This window comes from Trichomonas vaginalis (genome assembly GCF_026262505.1).
Source record: "Trichomonas vaginalis G3 chromosome Unknown ctg_198, whole genome shotgun sequence".
NCBI classification, from domain to species: Eukaryota; Parabasalia; order Trichomonadida; family Trichomonadidae; genus Trichomonas; species Trichomonas vaginalis.
Genome location: NW_026529285.1, coordinates 1,965 through 25,840, shown reverse-complemented (window position 1 = coordinate 25,840; position 23,876 = coordinate 1,965). Strand labels below are relative to the sequence as shown.

Below are 23,876 nucleotides of genomic sequence, written 5' to 3'. Positions count from 1 at the left end.
TTAGCTCTTTCTTCTCTTTTGCTATTGCATCGTCTACATATTCTTTGTCAGCTTTGTTGTCAACATCTGCTTTCAAAAGAAGTTCATTTATAGGTTTCTCGTTTAAAGTTCCTTTTGTTGGATTTAACAGACAGTATGGTTCTTATTGTCTTGAAACAGAAACTCATCTGTCATTGGGTTTAATGTCAGTTTTAAGTTTCCTTCTTTCAATGACTCAGATATCTTAGAATAGTTTGAAAAGTTTGTTGTGTTCTTATTTAGAGCTTGCATAATGAGTTGTCGGTTGTGTTGTATTTCTCTCATAGACGCTGTTTCATTTGACATTTTTATTATAGATAAAATATGCTTCCAATAGAAAAAGAAAATTCAAGAGTTGCTACAACTAAACCATTAGATGAACTTTTTACTAATGTCGGTCAAAAGTTTGAGACAGAGACCGTAAAGCATGAAGGCTATCGTTTTGACTACCCATTAAGATGGTTAAGAGACCCATCTGTCACAAAAGCTATTGGCTTTCGTAGAATGAAGTTCATTTCAGAAGCCATACATGGTTTCCCATTTACGGTCGGTTTTGAAGTTCGATACTATAACAAAGAAAAACGTATGTATGAGAAATTTGAACAGGGAAAACTTTTACAAGTTAGTTTGCTTGTAAATTTAGAAACAACTCTTCAAGCTTTTCAAGAAAAAATAAACGATATCTATATCGAATATGCAAACCAGTATAACATTGACGAAGGAGAATACCATCTCGATATTATTTATGACAGGAAAAATGCAACTGTTAAAATCAATAAAATAGAAGACCTTGGAGAAAACGTTTATATTTCTACAAAATATAACAACTTGGCATGGTATAGATTTATGAGGATGTTAAATCAGCCTGCAGCATATCCAGTACACCCAGACTTTTATGAAGTCGAAAACCCTAATGGAACATATGAAAATATTTTCGACCAAGATGCTATTATTGTTCATGCTTCATTTTCTGGCGCCCAAAACTCTTTCTTATGCTTGGCAAATGACTTTTACGAAAAACCTACAAAGTTATACGAACCACCAAGTGGAAGTATTTCAGACTTTCAAGTATGGTTTACTACAGATGGAAGAAAAAGAATAATTCCATTATACCATGCGTTTTACTTAGAACTTAGTTTCATATACAACTACTATCGAACGGTAAAAATATAATTTTTTAATACGGTTGAGGTGTTGGATTTGGTTGCCAACTAGACTGTGGTGCAGGTTCAGGCTGTTGTATTACAGGAGCTTGTTCTTCTGGTTCAGGGTCTTTAGGTATAATACCAACAAACTGACCTACTCTTTTACCAATATTTTTGACACCGTTCCATACTCCTCTTCCGACAGATTTTATTCCATTCCATATACCTCTTCCAACTCTTCTGAAGAAGTTTCCAATACTACTGAAGAAACCCATTTTACTATATGTAAAAATCTAATGTCCGCCTAGTCTCTTACGTTTCCTGTTGAGTTCCATAGCATTCTTTAACTGGAGCTCATACATTCTGTTTCTCCTCTGGTAGAAAACATATTCTGGGTCAACTCCTGTGTTCGCGTCATCTGCATAAAGTTGTTTATATCCCACTTCAGGGTTTGTATAAAACTCTTTCCATCTCATATTTGCATACCATGGTGGCAAACCTAACGCAGCGTCATTTGACATGGCAGTTTGCATTTGTACATCTGTTGGCACTTGACCATAGTTTGCCATTGCAGTTTGTATTCTAACTTCATTTGGAATATTCTCTGGGTTTGGTTGTCCAGGTTGCTGTGCATTCGCTAAGTTCTGTGCGTCCATTTAATATTAGATAAAAATATCTCTTACGAGTACATATACTGAACATTTGCAGGCATTGGTTCATCTTCATATTCTCTGTACTTTTCTGCCACGTCAAATAAATAAATGACACAATGGAAAAAACCTAAAACAAGTAGTCCTATTTCAAACCACATTTACTTACTAATAAAATTTCTTTGTTATGACACTTTCTCCAGTTTATAGGACCTCTCTCATATTCTATCTTGTCATATCTAAACTCATAGTCATGTATGTCCTCTAACCATCTCATAACGGTTTCCAAACCACTTTTATCGGATGTAAAGTAAAAGCATGGATGGTTATGTATAACGTCTAAAGTTTCTAAAGAGTCTCTCAAAGTCCAGTCTACTTGGTATTGAAAATCCCATGTGTTATAGAACGGCGGGTCCACTATAAAGAAAACATTTTCCTTGTCTTTATATTTTTCATACAACTCTGTCCAATGACATCTCACAAACTCTATACCCTCAATATATTTTTCTATGTTCTCTTTGAAAACATTTGTATAGTTAAGATATAAAACTTTTGACATAAGTGTTTCAATGTCATGAACTCTTATAGAACCACTATATAATAGTCTAGCAGATATACTATCCCAGTCTATATATTCTGCTTTTTTCAAAACCTCTCTCACAATATTTTTCTTATCTAATGGTATACGTTCCATCTTACCTATAGGTATCTTTTCTTTTAACTCTTTCAATATATTGTTTGTGTCTGGAATATGTTTGAGACGGTTCATATAGTTGTCGAAGTCATTGCATATAATCTTTGAGTCAGGAAATACGGTATGGCACAAATGGGATATATAGAAACTTCCACCGAACAAATCTACAAATGTTAGACCATTCGGTAGTTTCTTAAGTTCTCTCAATATAATATCTTTACATCTACTCTTATTTCCAAAGAACGGTAACGGTGGTTTTGTAAAATTCATTTATATATAATAATAAAAATGTTTTTACCCGAAAAGTGACAGAAAAGTGACAAAACATGAAAACATATATAATTTGTGAAAAGTGAAACAAAAAGTGACATTTTTAAAAGTGACATCATTAATATGATGTAAATAACAACGGTTTTGGTTTTGTCACCGGCTGGTCGGCTGGGGTTCGGTCCTCCTCTTGGGTCTTGGGCAAAATTCTTAGGGCTAGAAGGGGCGCAGCCCCTGGAAGCCCCTCATACCTGACCTGATATAGATTATATGATTTATACATATGAAAAATAATATATAAAAATATAATTTTGAGATAATTATGTAAATAATATTTTAAATATTTGAATTTGAGGTATAATTTTATAGTAAAAGGTCAGGTATGTGGGGCTTCCAGGCACTTCGTGCCCTCTAGCCCCTAAAAAAACCTAGAGGAGAACTAAAAAAATTATATAGTAAAAAATTAAAGTTTTTATTCGATAAGAACGACATCGCTATCGTTTTCTTCTTCCTCCTCCTCTTCTTCATAGTCAGTATCTGATGGCTCTTTGTCAGCCACATGACCAGCAACAAATATTGAGACAAATTGTTTCTTTGGTTTTGTTAGCAGGAACTTTTGATGGTCGTAGAACACGAATTCTACATTTTGAAAATGTTGTGCTGAGTATTCTGTGAAATGGGAAATTGGAATTGGTTCTCCCATGCCAAAACCAGCAATGGACGCGAACAAAACATCGTCTTCGACTCTTGCAGGTTTGTCAATTGCAACAGTAGTTATTATGTGAGGTTTTCCTTCACATCCTGCAAGAGATTGTACATGATAGATTGCTTTTTCTTCTCCCTCAGGAACTGAAAGTGTGAAATGGAATGAGAGTTCTCCATATTCATTTGCTTCTTCGTAATAGTTGTATGTTGTAGGATACACCAATTGAAATTTTCCTATTCTTGTTTCCCTCAGGTGTTGTCTATATTGCTTGGGAAAACATAAAATAAATTGCTCTATAGCTTGTGTTGCTATTAGATTGGTTGTAACTGGTAATTTTGAGGCGAAAAGGTCTACAAGAACACCGGGATTTTTTATGTCGTTTTCAATTGGTTTAACAGATTCTATGACTTTGTTAAACATTTCACTATAATCTGTGTTGTCTTCGACCCCCCAATTGTTAAGAAGTTTATACAACAATTTCAGTCTTTTCATGGCGTATTTTCTTTGAATGGATTCGGGTAGCGAGAGGTTACAGTCGTCGCTTTGTGTTTCGTTACTCGAATATTGTTCAAGAGAAATTAAATCTTGAAATTGTGCTCTTGTTAACATACTTGTAGAACTATGTGAAACTTGTTCTGGTGCTGGTTGTAAATCTGTTTCAGATGTTTCTGTTGTGTTTTGAGAAGAAGAAGAACTCAAATTGTTGGACAATTTGTCTTGAATTGTAGAACTATGTGAAACTTGTTCTGGTGCTGTTTGGACAACTGTATCTGTTGTTTGTTGTGTTTTGAGTAGATTGTCTTGAATTGTTGGACAATTTGTCTTGAATTGTATGAGGAAATTGCTTTGGTATTATAGGAGGTCGTAAGGGTTTTGAGAATGGTGAGACATAAGTTGTAGGAACTTTAACTGCAGAGGTAGTCGAAGAATTGTTTGCGACACTTGTTCTTCCTTCCATTATGAAAAATGAACTGTTTTTTTCGGACTACTCATAGAAAAGTTTAAAATAAACGGTTTTGTCAACGGTAACCCCCTCTATTTTTTATTTTATTGAAAAGTCTCCGTTGGAAAACCGTTCCATCTCAAATATTGAATGAACTATAAACATTTTTTGTTTTCTATATATACTTTTTTGTCCAACGGTAAAACTTTTTACACAACGGTTTTTGAGAGTCGTCGCCGTTGACTTTTTTGTAGAGCGCTCAAAATAGTATAACTTTGTCCGGACAAGTAAGGGTCTATCGTCGCTACAGGAAAAGTTACAGGCGTTCCAAGGAAGTATACTTTGAGAAGCCTTTTCTCCCTTATAGAATGAGATAAGACAGTTATTTTACAAAACTGACAACACTTTGACCGAGTAGTTTTTTGTGCTGAACAAAAAGTGTCATATAAACATCTGTCAAAAACCACTTTTTAACTTCACTTAAAATGCCACGTAAGCTACGTAAGAATATGCGTAAGAGGAAGAGAGCATTGAAACATCCAATAGTAAAACTGACACCACAACAACAGTTGCAACAACAAATGATGAATGACCCCACTATGTTGCAACAAATGTCAAGCAACCCTATGCTTTTAAACCGAGTTATTGGTGCACAGAGTGGAGGTTTAAGAGCGGCACTTTTAGCGAAAATGGCAGGCTATGGTGGAGCTGCAGACGGAACAGCTTATAACCCTCAAAGTCAAATGAATTTGAGTTCACTCAAAAATCAAATAACAGATGTCAAAAAGTCAAACATAGACATACAGAAACAAATAAGTGAAAACGAAAAGAAACTAGAATATGACAGACACACAAAGAAACTAAATGAGTTAAACGTAGAGAAAAAGAAGAAAGAAGAACAACTGAAAGAACTAAGTACAGAGGAATATGCGAAAAAAGTGTCAGAAAAAGCAGCAGAAGTAGCAAAAAAATGACAAGATGTTATAAATTTGAAAAACCATACTACTCAATATATAAGTACTGAAAGATGAAGAGATAAAACAAAAAGCCCTGAAGACATATATGATAGCGATGAGTATAAAAAAAGAAGTTGAAGCAAATGTAAAGGCAGAAAAACTTTTACAGTTGCAAAACCAAACCGTACAGTATGAAAACTTAGCACAAGAAAGTAAAATAACGACGCAGCCATGCAAAAGGCAATGAAAAGCGCAGAATATTAAAAGCTAATTGACTGGTTAGATGCCCAAGCCAACGCTAAAGCAGCCCAACTTATAGGGTCAATAAGGACAAAAATACAAGCGGATGAAGACAGTTCAAATGAAGCTTTAATGAATGCCGACTTTAAGAATGCCTTCGAAGCTCTTCATAGTAAGGTGAAACTAGTGAACGACTTCTCATCTGGAAAGAAACTGAAGTCTGAAGGTTTCGACAAAGAGTTAAGAGAAGTAGCACAAAAATATGACGAAAATAACAGATGCAGCAACGAGACAGGCAGTTCAAAGTGCCTATGACTCCGTTAGAGCAACTGTTGTGGAAAGTCAAGAAAAAGAGTTACAACAGACCAAAACAGACCTAGTAAATGCTTTCTTAAAAAACGAAAAGTCAGGTAGGACATTATGCTGCAGATGGAACATATGTGCCAGCTGGTGGAACTTATATACCACCAAACCCTCAAGAGAAGCACTTGCACCAGGACTACCTAAAACATTTACATCGTCACATGGACACAGACACAGGCATGCACACACAACAACAACAACCAACAATTCAAAATCCAGCACAACAACACCTCCACAACCAGCACAACAACCACCTCCACAACCAGCACAACAACAACCACAAACAGAGCAAGGACATAAAAAGAAGTAGAGAAAAAGGAAACCAAGAATTCTTAAAAATGCTTAAGCAGATTATGGTTACCCAGATACTCTTGACTTTAGTGACAGATATAAAGAAGCTATTAGAAAGTTCAAGGAAGGAAATACTGACCCGAACCTATTTAGCTTTATGGCTCAGCATCAAATCGGATATAATCTCAAACCTGGAAAATACAAGCTCGCTAAGGGATATGATTTAATAGCATATCATCCAAATGACATGAATGAATTTACTCCGAGATATTTGATGTCAGAGCTAAATGATAATTCAACTCTCTTCATGAAACGCGTAAAAAATAGAGACGGAACGAAAGAAGAAAGGTTTATGAGTCCGGATGACTTAGATAGGGAACTTGTTAAAAAACGGTCTCGGAATATATGAAATGCCAGCAGATGAGGTACAAGAAACTCAACAGGAAGAAGTTCAGATACAACCAGACATGGAAGAAATAGTTCAGCAACAACAGCTAGAAGAGCCTGAAGGAAACGAACAAATCCCTCCTTTGGAAACTAACTTCACAGAACTAGATGAAGATTTGGAACAGCCGAAAAATCTTGACCCTCAACAAGAGTATGCGGAGAATATGGAATCTTTCCAAGAGTCTAAGAAAAATTCGGCTGACATAGTAGAAGAATATCGAAAAATGTTCGCCGACATACAAAAGACTCCAACATCAGATGAAAATATTCAGCATAGAATGGAAGTACTGAAAGATAATGTACGCAAATACAATAACCCTTTTTACTTACGACCATATAACGTTCAATCTTTGGATGAAATCGGTGAAAATAAAAGGTTAAATTTCAACAAAACATATAGAAATGAAACATTGTTTAAAGTTCATTCAGAACCTAACCAATATGGAAACAAACCTACTTTTGTTTCTGCAGACTATGGAACTACAATGAGATGGGTCATAAAGCTAATCCGGATAGGTGGTTCATAAACTTACAACCACAATTCCAAGAAGTTGTAGACGCAATGGAAGTGAATGGTGAACCAGATATAGCTGGTATTTTCAGCGCGGCTTTAATGCCATTGAAAGATATGAAACATGCAGATATTTTGGACCAGTATGAAATGAACATGGCTGATGGAAATATAACACCTGACGTTCTAAAACATTTATCTCAAAGAACTACACAGAACCATAGAGATGGTATATTTGGTGAAGAGTTTAGAAAGAAAGTTAGGGAGAGAGAAGAAAGAGAACCTATTGTACATGACCTTGCAAACGAAAGTTTGCAAAATGTCATAAAAACTTACTTTGCAGACAATGAACCGAGAAGGGATGAATATTTAAGAAAACTCAAATGGACAGTACCAAATGAAATGTTAGTATTGAAAAACATGTTCCTTGACAAAATAAAACCAACTACAGAAATAAATGACGCAAGACTGAAACATTGGGTAAAAGCTTTCCCATTCACAAAAGATATTATTGGTAACATGGAAAGAAAACCAGAATGGCTACAAAAACATATATTTGGAAACGAGCTTATTCCATATGGACAAGCTCTGTTTGAAGAGCTTGAACCGGAAACTCAGGAAAGAGTCATGCAAACAATACGCGAAGACTCAAATACAAACTATGACAAAATCTTTCTAGGATATAGGTTACCTGAGATGGGCGACCAGAGCCCAAAGGCAAAAAGGACATGGGAAATTTACAACATACTAGGTGAACATGAGGCAAAGATGCAACAACTTGAAGCAGAGGGCAAGTTACCAAAAGCGACACCAAAGAAGAAAGAGAAGAGTAGAACAAAGTGAAAGTAGTGAAGAAGTAACTTCATCTAGTGAAAGTAGTGGCAATGAAGGAAAAAGAAGAGTTAAAAACTCAGTCAGGAAGAAAGTAAAGCTTGGTCCGAAACAATTATGACACATAAATCCAACTATTCTATATTTTTACCCATATGAAATGTACGCCGCTCAGAATATAACGCCAACAGTTTTGGATGCCATGAACGGAAATGTTTCCGAATGGTATAACGAATGCGACAATGCCATTAGAAGGTCAGAAATAGTTCCTGGAACTTACGAATATACAACTGCTGTTTCTTATGGAAACGTAGGTGAGTTTGGAGAAGGTTCTTCAACAACAGTAGATATTGCTTGCGACAGGTTTCATATTATTTCTATTGACAACTCATTCTTATACGTGGAACAAGACATTGAAATAAAACCTTCTGCCAAGTTGTCTGACAAGAAAGGTTGCAATGGAATTTTCTATGTCGGATACCAATATGCTCCAGAAGTTTTCATGGGATATAAGATATATTCTAACTCTGACTTAGTTCAAACAGTAACATGGGCAAACTATGAATGGTTCGCTTTGAGAAACTCAGTACAACCACAAGCTAGAGAACAAACAGACCAGTATGCAACTATTGAGAAAATAAGAAGACTTGACCCTAACGTTCCAGGAGTTTATGTTAACCTTTCTGGTTCAGATGGAAATGCTGCCACTAAAGTAAAACTGAAACTTAGAGTTCCTTTGTCATCTTTCCTCATCTTTAGGTTCTTAAGATACTTGCCAAACTGGGCAGGAAAAATTTCTATCGAACTTACTCCAAGCAAAAATAACTTAGTCATTGCACCAACACAAGACCCATTCAGCATTACTGTAGCTGGAACTGGTGGAGCCAAGTTCTGTGACTTTTGCAAAGACAAAGTTGACTTAGACTTTGGTTTCTCAAACCTCAACACTGAAGTAAACTATTATTTCAATGCTGCTGGAACTGCTTGGGACCCAGTTAAGTTTACATGCGAACAGTTTGAATGCAAGAGAATAGAAAGCAGACTTGCCGTTTATATGTTGGACCCAGATATTTCAAATGCTTTAGCTGCCAAATATATTGCAGTTCCACTTATGTTCCCTATACACCAAATATCTGTCAAAGACTTTGCAGGTGAAGTTGGAAACCAAAGTGCTGACCCAGGTGCAAGAACAGATATTGCTTTAACAACTGCAATGAAACATGCAGATACTATGTTTGTACTGTTCAGACGAACTATAAATGACTATTCTTGTTTCTACAACCCTGGTATTAAATATCATATAAACATAGATGGCAAATATTATCCAAGAGAAGAATATTCTACAGTTGAGGATATGAGGTCATACAACTTGACATTAGATGCTATGAACTTTAACAACAACTTCACAACAACCATTAACCCTGAAATGCAAAGTTCTATTATGCCATATGTGAAAGTATGGACTCATACAGGAGGTCAAAAAACTCAATATACAAATGGAGACCGTTCAAACTTTTGGCTTGGCATTCCATTTGCTGACTCAGAAGACTTTATGGGTGGTATTTCAACTGTTGGTGCAGTTCAAATACAATATACTGGTGACAGAGACGGTCCAGATGAATTGAAAGCAAAGAAGTTTACAAAACCAATAGCACTTTTCACGGAAGATGCTCTTTTGAAGATTCGTTCGATGAAACCTGCTGGGGCTCCTCAGATTGGCATAACGACAGCTTCCATCGAGCAGATTTTGGCAGCAGGTCAGTAAGTTGTTCTTGAACTGACTTCTCTCCGTCAAATATTGACAGTACGCCAGTTTTGACATAATATTGTATTATAAACTTTCCTTTAGTAATATCGGTCAGTTTTGAAGTTATATTTTTGTCTGCTTCAAGAACTTTCACCATTTCAGTTATACCAACTTTCTTTGCTTTATGAAAATATTTAGGTTCAGCAAAGACTGCTATTCTATAACATTTTCCATTGTTTGTGTAAAGAACTATTCTGTCAATGTATTTGTATTGTTTGTGAGTATAAACTTTGTTCTGCTTCAATTCAAAGAGATATCCGAATGCGTCCATATTTTTATTCTAAGTAAAATGTCATTTCCGAAAAATAAAAGCGTAAGTGTTTCAAAAGGTTTAATGGCGGTGGCAGATGTGAAGTTAAATTCACCAACTCAAACAAACAGTCAAAGTGTTATTGTCAATGTCAAAGACAGAGATGTTGAAGTGGGGAAACCATACGAAGACGAAGATGGTATAACAATTGTTCCTGTAAAAGAACCAACATATCCTGAAGTTAGCAGAGACTTAAGTTCTGTTGCAGATATTCGAAACGACTACCAACAACTTAAAGACAAACTTCAAACTCAGGAGAAGATTTGTCAAGCTTTAGGTATAATGTTAAACTTGGTCGAACACAACCCTGTAAAAGTGAACTCATATGTCATTGCACCTCATGAAGTTTTGAAAGAACTATTGAAACTTTTGACAGAGGCAGACGATATAAACATCAAAGAAATAGAACCCGACATTAGTTGCTGTGGTGTTTCATATAATGTCATTGACAAGATATACGTTATGAAAGGAGGTGAAACGTTGAACTTAAAATATAGTTTCCCAGACGTTATAAAAATATTTGACGACCACAACATTTCATTAAAATTTATTTGCTAAGTAAATGGCAGAAGATATAATGGTTTATACTATTACGACTAAAAACCCTGAGTCATATAATTCTATAACAACAAACTTACAAAGTCCTCAAGAACGATATTGTAAACTAACCTTAAACACAATGACGACTAAAGCCTGTTTTGCTCTTTTGACACCAGAAGACTTTATTGTTGTGAATGGTAAAAAATACTCCTTTGAAGATACTTACTCAGATATACCACCAACAGGTTTTGTTGACTTATTTAATACTTTAAGGACGGGTGTAACATGTGCTGCAACTAGAGCAGGTTTCATTATGTTTGGATGTCCGACTGAGTTTACTATAAACGATATGAGCTATAATACAAAACTTATTTCTGGTTTTTTACCAACAGTTTCCTATAACAGGAAAAGGTGTCATACAAGGAATGTCTATTCCATTGACATTAAGCACACCAATCTTATATATTGTTTCAAACTTAGGTTCAAAGTGTTATTCGAATGTCGACAGAAACTATTATGACCAAAAGATACTTATGCGTATAAACAATACTTTCTCTGCTGGTTTGCCTATTGTTCATTCGAATGCAGAATTTTCAACCTTAGTGAACTCAAACACTTTGGCAAGTATAACGTTGACATTAGTTGACGCAAACTTTGTTCCTGTAAAACTTTTATGTCCTATGTATTTGTCAATGACGGCAGAAAGTTTCGAATTGGAAGATGCAACTGGTGAAAGTATTGTATTACAAGAACAACTTCAACAACAAATAGCACAAGAACAACAAATGCAACAAATGCAACAACAAAGTCAAGAATAAAAAAATATATTTTTTTTATTTTTATAAAAATGTACAGAATAGATGTTTCAGATTTTTATGACTTCCAAGCATTCAGAAATATGTGTCCATTTAGAGACTATAACAAAGCAGTCGAGAATTTGAAACGTTTAGTCATTTATGTTGACTCTGCCCCAGAATGTTATGTCATGAAAGAATGGGATGTTGTCTTTAACAAACCAAGAGCAACAATAGTGTCTGAACAAGAATGTAGACAGAAACTTAAGAAAATAAAAGTTGTACAAGTTGGAATGAAGATGTTAGATGCTTGGGATATCTTATTGTCAAAGTTAGAAGATTTTTCAGTTCGAGGTATAAAGTTCTATACACCTTCTCCAAACTTCTATTCTATCTTCACTGGATATAAATACGAACAAGTAGAATGGAAACACAGTATTATAGAAGCTTGGTTAGACCATGTCAAAGAAATTATATGCAATGGAAACGAAAGAGTCTATGAGTATATCTTATGTTGGTTTGCAAACATCTTACAACATCCAAGTGCTAAAAATGAAACTGCTCTCATTATAATTGGAAAACAAGGAACAGGTAAGAACACATTCTTTACAGATATCTTGTGCAAACTGTTAGAAGGTTATTCGAATCCGAATATGACAAACTTAGAAAACATCTGCGGTAAATTTAACTCCTCAATAGAGAATATGAAACTTATAGTTTGCAATGAACTTCAAAGTATAGATACAACAAAAGTTTTGAACTCAGATGCTTTGAAGAGTCTTATAACAGACAAAGTTGGAGTTGTTGAAAGAAAGTATAAAGACCAAAGAGTTTGTGAAAATGTTGCAAACTTCATTATGGTTTCAAACAATGTTGTTCGATGAAGTTAGAAAGTTCTGACAGAAGATATGTAGTTGTCAGTAACGTCAGATTCTCATATGCAAGATACAGAATATTTGACGACTTAGCAGAAACTTTGACATCTGACTTTTACAACCACTTGTTCTCATACTTTATGACATTAGATATTTCTAAGTTCAATCCAAGACAAATTCCACATACGAAGAGAGACAAACATTGTTAAAAGCAAACAAGAGTGTATATGAACTGTTCGTGATGAAACTGACTTTGTGTCATTAGATGAAAGGTCATTGTACGATTCGTATAAACAATTTGTCAAGAATATGGTTATATGGCAGCTTCTAAACGAACATTCTTGGCAAATGTCAAAAGTCTTTTAGATGTTCAGAATGGTGTATATACAAAGAAAAATTTTTCTGAGTAAATTTAAACAAAAATATTTTTTTATCGATAGAAAAGATGAAAAATTCATCTCAGTAAACAAGTACATGTCAGGACTTAAAGAAGAACTAGACCCATTCACATGTTTGAATGTTTACTTCTACCATTTTGAAAAGTCTTCATTCAGCAAAGTTTGGAACATCGAACCAGTTAAGTTTGCTATTGTGACTAAAAATGGTGCGAAATTTGAAGACTTAGACATAGAAGGTTTGTTAGCAGTCAAAGAAAGTTTTGACAGAAGGTTCTCAAACCTTAAAGAAGGCAAAGCATACAAACTTGTTATACCTTATGAACCAAAGAAAGCAGACGACTATGAATATTATGAGTCTAAGATAGTTGAAGTTCAAGGTAAATTGGGTAAAAAGATTTTAGAGTCTAAGCCAGTGTTTACTCCTAAAGAGGAAGAGAACATTGACATTGACCCAGAAATGTTCTAAAAATAAAATTTTATTTTTACATGTCAAATTTCTTTTTCTCTGGAACTGGTTCAGGTTCTTTCTTCTCTTCTTCTACTTTCTTTTCTTTCTTTTCTCTCTTCTTCTTTTCTGGTGGAGTTATGTCAAATTTGGCGCAACCATATTTATGTAAAAGTTCTTTGTCCTTTAATAGCTCATCTATTCTGTTTTCTATTTCATCTTCAAGAACAGCGCATGTGTCTTCTTTGCATTCTAAGAACTTTTGTTGGACTTCATCTTTCCAATCGGCGTCATCTCTGTCAACAAGTCTGTCATTGACAAATTTTAAGACTGCTCTGCTTAATGTTTTATGGTTCTTGTCATATTCCCAGAAACAGAACTTTAGAACAAATTCCCCTTTCTTGTTTACACTATGTAAGATTTTATGGTCGACAGATGTTTTGCTGTCAAAAAGTTTGTCTCGAATATAGATAGCGAAATCGCTAGACATTTTCTAAAAGATAAAAATTTTAATTTTTCTAAAAATATGTTAGAAAAAAAGTTTGCTGACATTGACAAAAAATTTGAGAATGTTTTAAACAAGAACAAGAGGAAGTTAGAAAATGCTCAGATAAAGCCTATACATGACAAGTTCTTATTTGCTCAGAATGGTATAACAGGTCTAATTGCACCACCTGGGTCGGGTAAGACTTTCACTTATCTTAAAATGGCTGCACAACAACAAGAACTAGATGAGAAGAACCCATTCTATGAGTTAGTTGTTATTTGTTCGACTTCTGGTCAATTTGACCAAACCGTCAATTCGTTCAAAGATATTATAAAGAAGTCTAAGTTAGTATGTATAAAGGATACTGAGTTGTTAGATTGGATAAAGAAGTACCAAAGAAGAGTTTTGAAGTATAATGCTATAAATGAGTATATAAATTCGAAGTTTAAAGACCCTAATGAGGAAATGCAGAGAATATTAGAGAAGAAACACTTCAGAAACAAACAGAAAGAGATAGAATACATTTCGAAGAAATTGCAATCTTACGATTGGAAGACTTACCCTCATAGATGTCTTCTTATCTTAGATGACTTTGCTTCTCATCCTTTGTTAAAGAACAGAGAACAAGATATGTGTCGAATTCTTAAGAAGCTCAGACACTTTAACATCTCAGTTGTCATTTGTGTACAGACAGCCAAGAGTTTAAGTAAGGATGTAAAGAGAATACTTACTGACATTATACTTTTCCCCGGATTGTCCGAAGACGATTTCATGGAACTTATGAAAGAGTCCATGGCAGGTAAGTTTGACAGACATGAACTATGGGAGAAGTATAAAGTCATACAAGACCCTCATACTTCTTTCAGAATTCATATCTACGCAAACAAAGTTCAAATTGTAAAAAGTCAATAAAAATAAATGGTTCATTTACTCTGCTTGTTTGAAGTTGTCAAAATACTCTGTTATTTTTTCTTTCAGTAGCGGTAAGTCTTCTCTCGGTTTTCCGAGGGAAGCAATCTTATGCCATTTTACTCAGAATTTTGTTGCTGAATTCAGTAAAAATAATGTTTAGGTGAAGAGGTGAGATCTCACCCGTTTTTTCACCCGTTTTCTCACCTGTTTTTTCACAAGCGTTTTACATGAATTGTACGATGTATATTTGAAATCCTAAACAGTTTTGTAGCTTCTATTTCTTCTGTCAGTATGTCAAAAGTTTTAACTATGCCGAAGGTTTCTTTATACTTCTTCTTGACGTCAGATAGAAGGAAATCTTCTGCTGTTGGATAGTTTTTGTTCAGAAATTCTAACATGTCCATTTTATTTTCTACCGGCTTCTCTGCTTCTTTCTTTAAGTCTGCATAGTCGTTTCGCATACGTTCTATCTCTTTGACGGAGTAGTTATATTTCCTAATTGCTGCTTTACATTTAGAACATTGCGGGTTCATTTTTGCGTTATATTCTGAAACCTTACCTGCTAAAACAACTAAGGCGTCAATTGCTCTCTTCATCTCAAACATAGCGGGTCTTATTTGTTCGTTCCATACCTTACCTCTTCTATCTTTATCTCTTATCTGCCATACACATTCTGCAACTAACGAAACAAAGTTGTCGTAGGTCTTAAATTCTTCAGATTTATATATGTCAGAAACATTCTTATATACCATATCGCAATCTTTGTCCATAACCTTATGGTTGCAATGAAAACCAAGGAATTCATAGTTTACCTTTCGTATGAACTTCTTTATTTCTACTGAGTCAGTTGCTTTGACTTCAATTTCGTCAAATTCAGGAATAGTGAGTTTTTGTTGCTGAATTTCAGGTAGTTTAGGCAAATGGTCAATAATGTCCTGCATTTCATAAAGATACTGTTCATTTGTTTCATCTTTCGCACTACAGTCTAAATTACTTGTTAAAAGTTCTTGCTTTATCTTCTGGATTTTTGTTTCGAAAGTATATGAAGAAGGAATGAAGTTTTTCATCTCTACTAACATTGACGTAGGATTCATAACTAACGAGTTTGGTGCTGTTGTTTGAATTGTTGTTGTGCCGATTGTTGAAATCATATCTTTACATACAAAATAAAAAAATAAATAAAATAAAACTAACTTTATTTTTTATTTCGGGAAAATTCATGAAAATTCAAGAGGGTAGAAATGAGGGTAGAAAACAGGTTAGATCTAACCTTCTACCCTAAACATTCTCGTCAAATACAAAAAAAATGAAAAAAATGACACTTTTCATTAGATAACTGTTATTTTTTGACGAAGTGAACATTAACACTTCGTCAAAAAAATCCCTGAAATCATATCTTACATACAAAAAAATGAAGAATAAATAAAATAAAACTAACTTTATTTTTTATTTCGGGAAAATTCATGAAAATTCACGAGGGTGAAAAAACAGGTGAAAAAACGGGTGAGATCTCACCTCTTCACCTAAACATTATTTTTACTGAATTCAGCAACAAAATTCAAATTGTAAAAAGTCAAGCTTGAAAAATCTAAGTGTTTAGTCTTAGTAAGATGGTAGCTTCTTAAAGCAAATACCATTGCTGAGTTTTAGGTACGTGAAGAGAAGTACAATGAATTCAATTACGAGTACAATTGCAATGACAACTAAGGCAACTATTTTTGTCTTTTGCCAGCAAGGGTACTTCTTCTCTTCCAATGGTTCGGCAGAACTATACTCACTCATGAGAAATGCCAAAACGGTTTAATAGAAAAAGTGTCATTTTTTCATGTCCGAAGACTCGAAGGTGCAACACTTCCAAAATACCGACGAACTCAGAAGGGCAGCATGGCAGTATCTTCTTGACAACTTCTTTGAGTTCTCCAGGTACACCTTGGAAAATGCTGAAGAACTCCGACACAGAGAATTTGGAGAAATTGCACTCCAATACTACCTTGACAAACAAAGGGTAAACAAAGGGTAAAATAAGACTAAAAACTTAACGTTTAAAAAGTGACATTTTTATGAGCTCCGAGTCACCGAGAAAACTTGGTCAGATGTTAGCAGCTTACTTCCCTGAGGAGGATGGAAGCGTTACATACATAAGGTTCAAAAACAACGAACCTGGAATTGCGTACCAAATTCGCAATTACATGACCATGGAAGAGTACGAAAGGTTCCTACAAGAGAAACCAGCTCTAAACAACTCAGAAAAGAAAGAAAAAAGTTTAACTCGTAATTGTTTTTTTTTTACTTGTATGGGCAAGCTGCAAGAATGAAGTCGACTATCTCAGTCTTTGTCTTGACCAGTTGGACGGCTCTTGCGAGTACGTCTGTTTTGCGGTCTCCAGCTGGTGTCTGACCTTCGTAATTGCGCATGTTCTTGAGAGCTCCAACTGTAAATGATTGTAGGATGAAGAGTCTCTCAGACTGCTTGAGGTAGTCTTCACGGTCACGAACCGAATCTGTGGTACGAGTCGAATTGGTCGACCTTAGGGAAGAGACTGAAAGCCTGTCGTCTTCCATTGGAGCTGTAGCATACTCTTTGCGTAAGCGGTTCAGGCCTTCTTCGAAGTCTTGGTCTCTCTTCGATTGAGATTGGAATTGGAATTGCTGGGGTGGAGCTTGCTGGAACAACCAAGGGTTGGGGAAGTAAGGCATAGGCTGAGGAGGGTAGTTCGGGAAGCCTTGTGGTGGGTAGTAACCTTGAGGTGGAAATTGGTAGTAATTCGGAGGTACTTGCTGGAACTGAGGTTGCTGAGGAGACTGTTGTGGTTTTGCAGCTTTCGGTTCTTCTGGTTTGGGAATGGACTCGGTTGGTGGGACGTCAGTCATCCGTTTGTGTCCTGTCGGAAGGAAAAATTTTTCCTGTCGGAAGGAAGAACTTTTCCTGTCGGAAGGAAGAACTTTTTCTGTTGGAAGGAAAAACTTTTTCTGAAGTTCGACCAAAAAGTTCTCAATTTTCGAAAATTTGAATGGTTTACAGACGGACAACTGGAAGAGTTCTTCCTGTCGGAAGGAAAAATTTTTCCCTTTGTCCGGAAAATTTTTTCCAGTTGTCGGGAAAATATTTTCCTGTCGGATGGAAGGACTCGGAATGCCAGAAGGATTTGACGAGGCAATTTACCTTATAGAGATAAATGAAGTTGTTAAGCAGTACTTGCGCAGGGTAATGAAGCCCAAGGTCAAGTTCACCACTATTTCTGGAAGGTCTACACTTCAGCTCGAGACTTCGACTGGAATTCCAATTCAAATACCAGACGGGACAGCCTACGATGGCATAAAGGATGCCAAAAGAGAAGCTCTTGTTAAGTTCCTAAACAAACGTCCTTGGATAAAAATACCAAACAAGGAGAACCCCCTACCCCATATGAAATTGGCAATTCAGTCTCTCCTTCACTTCTCGGGTCAGCCGTTCTACATAACCTGTGAAGGCGACATCCAACCAGTTCAGTAAACCTTAACGTTTAGAGTAAAAACATTTTTTTCATTTTTTGAATGAAGCAAGTTAAATTCGTCCCATACCAATCTCAATGGACCGATGAAGAGTTTCAAGCCATAGTTGAAGACGTTGAGAACGACATAGACGGCGAACTTGAAGGAGCTCAAATCACAATTGCAACCAAAATTGCAGGAGTCAAGGAACAGATAGCTCCACTTAAAGCTACCAAAGCTACTCTTGACCTCATGGATAGTTACCGTTTAGATGTCAAGAGTGGAATAAGACATTTAAAATTAAAACTTCTAAACTACGAAGCTATACTCCAAAAGTTAGCAGAAATGAGAAGACTTTACCAGAGCTACTTACATGTAAGGGACTTACCTTCAAGCAGTCCGACCAAAGATGAATTTGTTGACATTGTCCCAATTTTGTCCGAAAGTCAGCTCAGATGTTTCGAACTGCTCCCAACATATCCGGAATATGAACGTTTGCCTGAACTCTTCCACAATCTCAAAAAACGTTTTTGGTTCTCATGTTCCAAACTTTTATCGGAAGAGACAACAAACGTTCAGAAGAAGAACAAGATATTATTTTAAACTTGTTGTATAACATAACTGTCATAACAAGCTTTTTGAAGTAAAACCGTCATTCTCAAACCACTTCATTTTTTCGATGTCCGAACAAGCACCGAAGCCAAACTCAATGGCAGATGTCCTTTCAAGGTTGACAGACAAGCGCCCAGTTCAAATTCAAATTGCCCAATTGAACGCTCATCTGTCAAACACCATTAAGACTCTCCAAAGTAGTCTTATGGAAGAGATAACCAATCTCAAAGTCGAAGTCCTCACGAACCAAGCTTCCAATAAGAAAGTCCTGAACGATTTCGCGGAAACCTTGCGCCAATACAACATAGAGAACCAAAACCTTGCCCGACTCATCTACCGTTTCTTCGAAGAGATTGACACCATCTGGGCGGCACTCGGAAAGGACAGAACCTCCAACACCGTAATTCGTGAACACAGAATTGCCGAAGGTATTATCAAAGAAGAGGAAGAAGAGGAAGAAGAGGAAGAAGAGAAACACGAAGAAGAGGAAGTTTGGGCAACCCTTGTTGCCGATGACGCTTACGAAATTTCCCAACCCTACCCATACAAAATCCGCAACAGGGAGACCGGCAAGGTTCTTACCCCAGTCCTCAACAACTTGGGACACTTGAACCTTAACCTTCGGAATCGCGGTTCAATTTCCATGGGCAAGCTTGTCGCAATTCAATGGGTTCCAAATCCAGGCAAGAAGACGAAGGTCAGACACATTGACGGTGACAAGCTCAACAACCGTAAGGAGAACCTCGAGTGGTTCTAAGAGTAAAAAAATTTTATTTTAGGGGGAAACCCCAAGTAAATTTAGGTGTTTATTTGGATAAGTATGTTAAATTAAGGGTAATTTGCAAAATTAGTTCCCGACCTTTGAATTGGGCTCTTTCGTTATCCCAGTTGCGTAGGAGGTCGTCCCAGAGGAGTTGGTAGAATTGCCAATTCAAGGACGATTTGTCCTCCCAGGCATTGAGGATGTACTGCTCGTAGAGTTTCATGACCTCTGCCTTGCACCAGACACCCTCTCCCTTGGAACGTAAGGCTTCTTCGAAGTGCTCGAATGCGATTGGCTGCTTGACCATCCGAAATGACACTTTTTGTCCGTTTGGTCAATGTTCGTGTCTCGTGCCATAGTCGACGAAAATACAGACAAACAGGTTATATATGAGTTTGAGACCAAGAATGGTGTAACTCGACCTGTCCGATTCAAAGACTCCGAGGGCGACCATGAAATTAAACGGAAATTAGCTAGGAAGGAATATAAAATGGACTGGTTGCCACCACCTCCACCTCCACCTCCACCACCTTTACCTGTTCCTCAAGTAAATAAGCCTTTCCCGTTCCCAAGAATTCCCACATTTTAATTCAAATTCGAATAAAAACGTTTTTATTTCATGCAATGTTTAACTATTTCACCATCTTCTTTAACACCCCAGTACTTACGCTTGGAGAGGACATGAACTTCGGTGAAAATTTTGTCCAATTTGAATTGACCCATCTTCTCACCGACTAAACCCATTTCAATGAGTTTGTTGTATCCTTCTTCGTTCGTCATGAGTGCGTCAATGTTCTCATAGTAAACCTTGACTTTCGATTTGACTTCAGAGAAGAACTCATTGTAGTTGTCAAGGACTGCCTTTGCGAACTGAGGGTAAGACCAATGTTCGACAATAGGTTTTAATGTGGTTACTAAGCCACTTTGACCTTGAGTGAATTCGTACTTCAAAACAAAAGGAGAAAACCTTTCAACAAAGTTGTCGACCTTCTCATAATGTTTACTCTTCATCTCTTGAGGTTTCTTAATGGAATATCCCCATGTCGAATTCATAAGCAATTTGAGTGTCATTGCAAGTTTGGGGTTTGAAGCTTTCCTAATATCATACAGTTGTTGTATGACTTTTCCAACTGTATAGTTCCTTCACGGGAACTCACCATCTTCGTTTGGAATTCCAGTCGGAATATATTGGACAAACCTCATGTATGCAGCGTTAAGGTCGACATAGTATATCTTTTCGTTTGAGTCGAACTTGTCGCAACCAATTGGTCCAGTTTGTGGAAATTCAAGTGAGTCTCTTATCTTCTGAGAAACTTCTCCTGTTATCTCATAAACGTCGTCGAAGCAACCTGTTTCATATAAAACCTTCTGACCTAACTCAGATGCTCTCCAATACAATTTGACGTCAATTGGATGTCTCAATGGAAGTTTGTTTATAGCATCTTGAAGTTCTTGCAACCTCATTGGAAGTTCTTCTGGTTCAGGTTGGTATCCGAACATACCAACCCCTTGTGGAATTGTGTACTTCTTTTGTACTAGAACTTTGTCTGGAACAACTTTTGGTCTTGCTAACAATGAAAAGTTTGTTTCGTCTTTTGGTACAAAAGTTTCTGTCAGCTTGTCATCTGGAATTGGTTCCAACAAACCTTTCTCGAAAAGAATGTTTACAGCTCTGACAATGTTGCACTTGCCTTTTCCGAACAATGGGTTTGTAAGACTTTCGTTCAACATGAAGTGGTTGTGGACAATTACAATCTTCAACCATGGTAAATTGAACTCAACAACATAGTCGTCATGTGAAGAACCTTTAGCTGTAGGTATGTTGACTCGGATATTGACATTTGCCAACGGTGCAATTTTTGCCAATTGACCTCTGAGAATGTACCTTGTCTTCACACATGACTCAAGATACTTCATCTTCTCATCTGTAACAAGACCAGAGTTCCTGAGACATGTAAGAATACAAGGTTCATTGACAATTGTTTCAATTGAATTGTAAATTCCATACCTTGTCAAGTCAATGTCAGACTTATTTATGAAGGGGAAGTATCCAGCATGTTGTCTGACTGCTTGAGGGTTAGGTTGGTACCATTCGAACTTGACACTTGCAATTCCTTCAATTGCATTCAAAATGTCTGAGTCGGAGTCAACCATTTGTTCTCTCTTTGTAGTCTTGAAAGCGTCAAGAAGTTTTGCGGCTGTTTGTTCATTGCCATGTGCATAGTAAATGTGACCATCCAAATCTGTTATGGTCAATCTGAGATTGTGTCCTTTCTTATTTCCGTCTTGAATTGCAGCAAGTACACCCATGAAGCCTTCTTTGTTCTTTCCTTCGTCAAAGTTTACTGTAAAGGTTCGACCAGATGTAATTTGACTTCTAACTTCACGGTACTTTTCATATGCATATCTTGTTCTTTCCATGGGAGCATGTGTGTCTTCACCTTTTCCTTTTTTCCTTCTCAAAGGATGCAATTGTTCGTCATGTTTCCAGTAGAATCTGGCAAAGCCGTCGTGTCCTTCAACTTGAGGTTCACTAACATCGAAAGGCATGTCCATAAGACGTTCTTCTTCTAACCTCTCTAGTCTGTTTGGATAATTGGCACGTGCTGTTTCCAAATCCATTTCGTAGCGAAGACCAGACAATTTGTCATAGACTTTTATGGGTCTTCCCTTCCTATATTTAAACTTCTTCGAAACTCTCCAACCATATCTTTGTAACTCTGCTTTTATTCTAGCAGATTTTCTATCGATTCTATATGGGGGCATTTTTATAAAAATAAAAAAATATGTTTTTTTTCTTTACTTAACATAACCGCCTGCTGCCATAAGTCTTTGACGCCAACCCATACCAGCTAATGAAGGTTGACTTGGTTTAGTTTGGAAACTAAACTTTGGTTTTGGTTTATCTTCAGTTTTTGGTTTTTCTTCTTCTATCGGTTTTTCGTCACTTTTCGGTTCCTCTGACTTTACTTCACTTGCAGGAACAGTTGTGTCGTCAACATCTTCATAAATATCATATGCCATTTGTTTTTGTTTTCCTTTCAACTTTTTGTGTTTGTTGTAAAGTTTAGAATATTTCGACTCTAAGTCAATGAGATGTTCTATAATGAACTGTTGGTCAGTGAAGTAAACTTTTCCATCTGTTGTCTCGAAAGCTCCTTCAGACTTCAATATTTTATTTGTGAGAGTCTGTTTCTTTTTTGAGATACTAGCCGTTCCATTTTTATGAAAAGTGACTTTGTAGTTAGGGTTTGTATTTCCAGACCTGGCACTTTCTATTATTGAATTTTTCTCTTCATCTGTAAGTTCTTTGACAGGTTTTGACAATGGTTCTGAACTTTTTGTTTGTGGTGTCAAATCTACCGTTTCAACTTCTTCGGTCATTTCATCTCAGTAAAAAATTTTAGTTTGGTTTGTTTTCAACTGGTTGTTTAGGTTTTTTAAGTCGGTCTAAAACTTCCTGAGGTATAGGAAGAACTTGACAAACACGTGGTGTAACTGCTGGAAGTCGACAAATCCATCTTGAACCCATTTGTCTCAATGCTGTATTATTCATTTCATCTCAGTAAAAAACTTTACATTCCCCACGTTTGAGGCGGTTGAGGTTGGTTATTGTTTACCCACTGTTGTGCATGGTTATATCCTCTGTTAAAGAATCTTTCACCTTGGTCCATATAGTGTCCTGCTTGGTTATAGTAGTCATTTGCTTTGTTATAATAGTTTCCTGCTTGTCTTCCTACATTGTCCATCCATCCTTGAACTTTTCCTCTTGTTTCAGGATTTGGAATAAGATTTGTTGCATCTCGTGCTACATCCCAACCTTTCTGTACAGTTTGTATAATAGGTTGTGCTTTCTCTTTAAGTATACCTAATGTACTCAAAATCTTCCTTCCAACTCCAAATACACCTCTGGCTATTGTTCCCACTGCGGGCAAAAATCTGGATGCAACTCCTGCTAATGCGCCAAATAAACCCATTTCTTATAGGATAAAAAATGACGAATCCAAACAAGGACCCCTATGTTTCTAAAGCGACAAAGAAAGCACTCATGGTAAAAATCTTTAGTTCAACACCAAATGCTTGGTTTATGGATATCTTGGAAAACATTCCGAGAGTTAGAACAGATGGACCACCATACTGGTTAATATTTGTTGGTCAAAACACAAGATACTGTGAAGCCATACCATTATGGTCCAAAAATATTTTAGATGTGAAAACTGCTTTGACAATATTCGTTGACAAATACCATCCAACAAAACTGACATCTGACTGTGAAAGTTCTTTCAAATCAGATGATGTAAAAAACTATCTGCGTTCAAAAAATGTAAACCAATATTTCATTGTCGACCAAAACCATTCTGCTCTTGGTGTCATTGACGGATGTATAAAAATGTTAAGAG

At 36.3% G+C, this 23,876-nt stretch overlaps 16 protein-coding genes and 9 pseudogenes across 25 annotated transcripts, besides 1 other annotated feature; 13 read left to right on the top strand and 12 right to left on the bottom strand.

Moving 5' to 3' along the window:
• The first annotated feature begins 661 nt into the window (after positions 1–661).
• TVAGG3_1092970 lies at positions 662–1,191 on the top strand (annotated as a pseudogene). The gene has a single exon: positions 664–1,191. A coding segment is annotated over exon 1 (528 nt).
• Positions 1,192–1,195: 4 nt separating this feature from the next.
• TVAGG3_1092960 (serine threonine-protein phosphatase family) lies at positions 1,196–1,438 on the bottom strand (the record flags this gene model as incomplete). The annotated part of the gene is made up of 1 exon (XM_051257092.1): positions 1,196–1,438. One exon carries the CDS (start codon positions 1,436–1,438, stop codon positions 1,196–1,198), a length of 243 nt encoding a protein of 80 aa, XP_051075705.1.
• Positions 1,439–1,456: 18 nt separating this feature from the next.
• Positions 1,457–1,819, bottom strand: TVAGG3_1092950 (uncharacterized protein; the record flags this gene model as incomplete). The annotated part of the gene is made up of 1 exon (XM_051257091.1): positions 1,457–1,819. The coding sequence occupies one exon, from the start codon at positions 1,817–1,819 to the stop codon at positions 1,457–1,459; it is 363 nt and encodes a 120-aa protein (XP_051075704.1).
• Positions 1,820–3,246: 1,427 nt separating this feature from the next.
• TVAGG3_1092940 (attachment subunit, putative-related family) lies at positions 3,247–4,191 on the bottom strand (the record flags this gene model as incomplete). The annotated part of the gene is made up of 1 exon (XM_051257090.1): positions 3,247–4,191. The coding sequence occupies one exon, from the start codon at positions 4,189–4,191 to the stop codon at positions 3,247–3,249; it is 945 nt and encodes a 314-aa protein (XP_051075703.1).
• Positions 4,192–4,908: 717 nt separating this feature from the next.
• On the top strand, positions 4,909–5,363 carry TVAGG3_1092930 (annotated as a pseudogene). Its single transcript has one exon. A coding segment is annotated over exon 1 (455 nt).
• A 30-nt stretch (positions 5,364–5,393) lies between these two features.
• TVAGG3_1092920 lies at positions 5,394–6,794 on the top strand (annotated as a pseudogene). The gene has a single exon. A coding segment is annotated over exon 1 (1,401 nt).
• A 354-nt stretch (positions 6,795–7,148) lies between these two features.
• Positions 7,149–23,876: part of a mobile genetic element that runs on past the window's edge.
• On the top strand, positions 7,349–8,183 carry TVAGG3_1092910 (annotated as a pseudogene). The gene has a single exon. A coding segment is annotated over exon 1 (835 nt).
• On the top strand, positions 10,204–10,737 carry TVAGG3_1092900 (protein of unknown function, DUF4106 family; the record flags this gene model as incomplete). Its single annotated transcript, XM_051257089.1, has 1 exon — positions 10,204–10,737. One exon carries the CDS (start codon positions 10,204–10,206, stop codon positions 10,735–10,737), a length of 534 nt encoding a protein of 177 aa, XP_051075702.1.
• On the top strand, positions 11,567–12,104 carry TVAGG3_1092890 (annotated as a pseudogene). Its single transcript has one exon. A coding segment is annotated over exon 1 (538 nt).
• On the top strand, positions 12,834–13,151 carry TVAGG3_1092880 (annotated as a pseudogene). The gene has a single exon. A coding segment is annotated over exon 1 (318 nt).
• Positions 13,269–13,721, bottom strand: TVAGG3_1092870 (uncharacterized protein; the record flags this gene model as incomplete). Its single annotated transcript, XM_051257088.1, has 1 exon — positions 13,269–13,721. One exon carries the CDS (start codon positions 13,719–13,721, stop codon positions 13,269–13,271), a length of 453 nt encoding a protein of 150 aa, XP_051075701.1.
• Positions 13,758–14,154, top strand: TVAGG3_1092860 (annotated as a pseudogene). Its single transcript has one exon. A coding segment is annotated over exon 1 (397 nt).
• TVAGG3_1092850 (protein of unknown function, DUF4106 family) lies at positions 14,184–14,630 on the top strand (the record flags this gene model as incomplete). The annotated part of the gene is made up of 1 exon (XM_051257087.1): positions 14,184–14,630. The coding sequence occupies one exon, from the start codon at positions 14,184–14,186 to the stop codon at positions 14,628–14,630; it is 447 nt and encodes a 148-aa protein (XP_051075700.1).
• Positions 14,843–15,709, bottom strand: TVAGG3_1092840 (organellar and viral DNA polymerase type B; the record flags this gene model as incomplete). The annotated part of the gene is made up of 1 exon (XM_051257086.1): positions 14,843–15,709. One exon carries the CDS (start codon positions 15,707–15,709, stop codon positions 14,843–14,845), a length of 867 nt encoding a protein of 288 aa, XP_051075699.1.
• Positions 16,691–16,889, top strand: TVAGG3_1092830 (annotated as a pseudogene). Its single transcript has one exon. A coding segment is annotated over exon 1 (199 nt).
• On the bottom strand, positions 16,917–17,501 carry TVAGG3_1092820 (uncharacterized protein; the record flags this gene model as incomplete). The annotated part of the gene is made up of 1 exon (XM_051257085.1): positions 16,917–17,501. One exon carries the CDS (start codon positions 17,499–17,501, stop codon positions 16,917–16,919), a length of 585 nt encoding a protein of 194 aa, XP_051075698.1.
• TVAGG3_1092810 (uncharacterized protein) lies at positions 17,749–18,123 on the top strand (the record flags this gene model as incomplete). Its single annotated transcript, XM_051257084.1, has 1 exon — positions 17,749–18,123. One exon carries the CDS (start codon positions 17,749–17,751, stop codon positions 18,121–18,123), a length of 375 nt encoding a protein of 124 aa, XP_051075697.1.
• Positions 18,781–19,470, top strand: TVAGG3_1092800 (HNH endonuclease family; the record flags this gene model as incomplete). Its single annotated transcript, XM_051257083.1, has 1 exon — positions 18,781–19,470. One exon carries the CDS (start codon positions 18,781–18,783, stop codon positions 19,468–19,470), a length of 690 nt encoding a protein of 229 aa, XP_051075696.1.
• On the bottom strand, positions 19,520–19,783 carry TVAGG3_1092790 (uncharacterized protein; the record flags this gene model as incomplete). The annotated part of the gene is made up of 1 exon (XM_051257082.1): positions 19,520–19,783. The coding sequence occupies one exon, from the start codon at positions 19,781–19,783 to the stop codon at positions 19,520–19,522; it is 264 nt and encodes an 87-aa protein (XP_051075695.1).
• TVAGG3_1092780 (uncharacterized protein) lies at positions 19,814–20,065 on the top strand (the record flags this gene model as incomplete). The annotated part of the gene is made up of 1 exon (XM_051257081.1): positions 19,814–20,065. The coding sequence occupies one exon, from the start codon at positions 19,814–19,816 to the stop codon at positions 20,063–20,065; it is 252 nt and encodes an 83-aa protein (XP_051075694.1).
• Positions 20,089–20,547, bottom strand: TVAGG3_1092770 (DNA/RNA polymerases family; the record flags this gene model as incomplete). The annotated part of the gene is made up of 1 exon (XM_051257080.1): positions 20,089–20,547. The coding sequence occupies one exon, from the start codon at positions 20,545–20,547 to the stop codon at positions 20,089–20,091; it is 459 nt and encodes a 152-aa protein (XP_051075693.1).
• Positions 21,090–21,786, bottom strand: TVAGG3_1092760 (annotated as a pseudogene). The gene has a single exon. A coding segment is annotated over exon 1 (697 nt).
• TVAGG3_1092750 (phage tail repeat-like family) lies at positions 22,276–22,860 on the bottom strand (the record flags this gene model as incomplete). Its single annotated transcript, XM_051257079.1, has 1 exon — positions 22,276–22,860. One exon carries the CDS (start codon positions 22,858–22,860, stop codon positions 22,276–22,278), a length of 585 nt encoding a protein of 194 aa, XP_051075692.1.
• On the bottom strand, positions 22,880–23,032 carry TVAGG3_1092740 (uncharacterized protein; the record flags this gene model as incomplete). The annotated part of the gene is made up of 1 exon (XM_051257078.1): positions 22,880–23,032. One exon carries the CDS (start codon positions 23,030–23,032, stop codon positions 22,880–22,882), a length of 153 nt encoding a protein of 50 aa, XP_051075691.1.
• Positions 23,052–23,453, bottom strand: TVAGG3_1092730 (uncharacterized protein; the record flags this gene model as incomplete). Its single annotated transcript, XM_051257077.1, has 1 exon — positions 23,052–23,453. One exon carries the CDS (start codon positions 23,451–23,453, stop codon positions 23,052–23,054), a length of 402 nt encoding a protein of 133 aa, XP_051075690.1.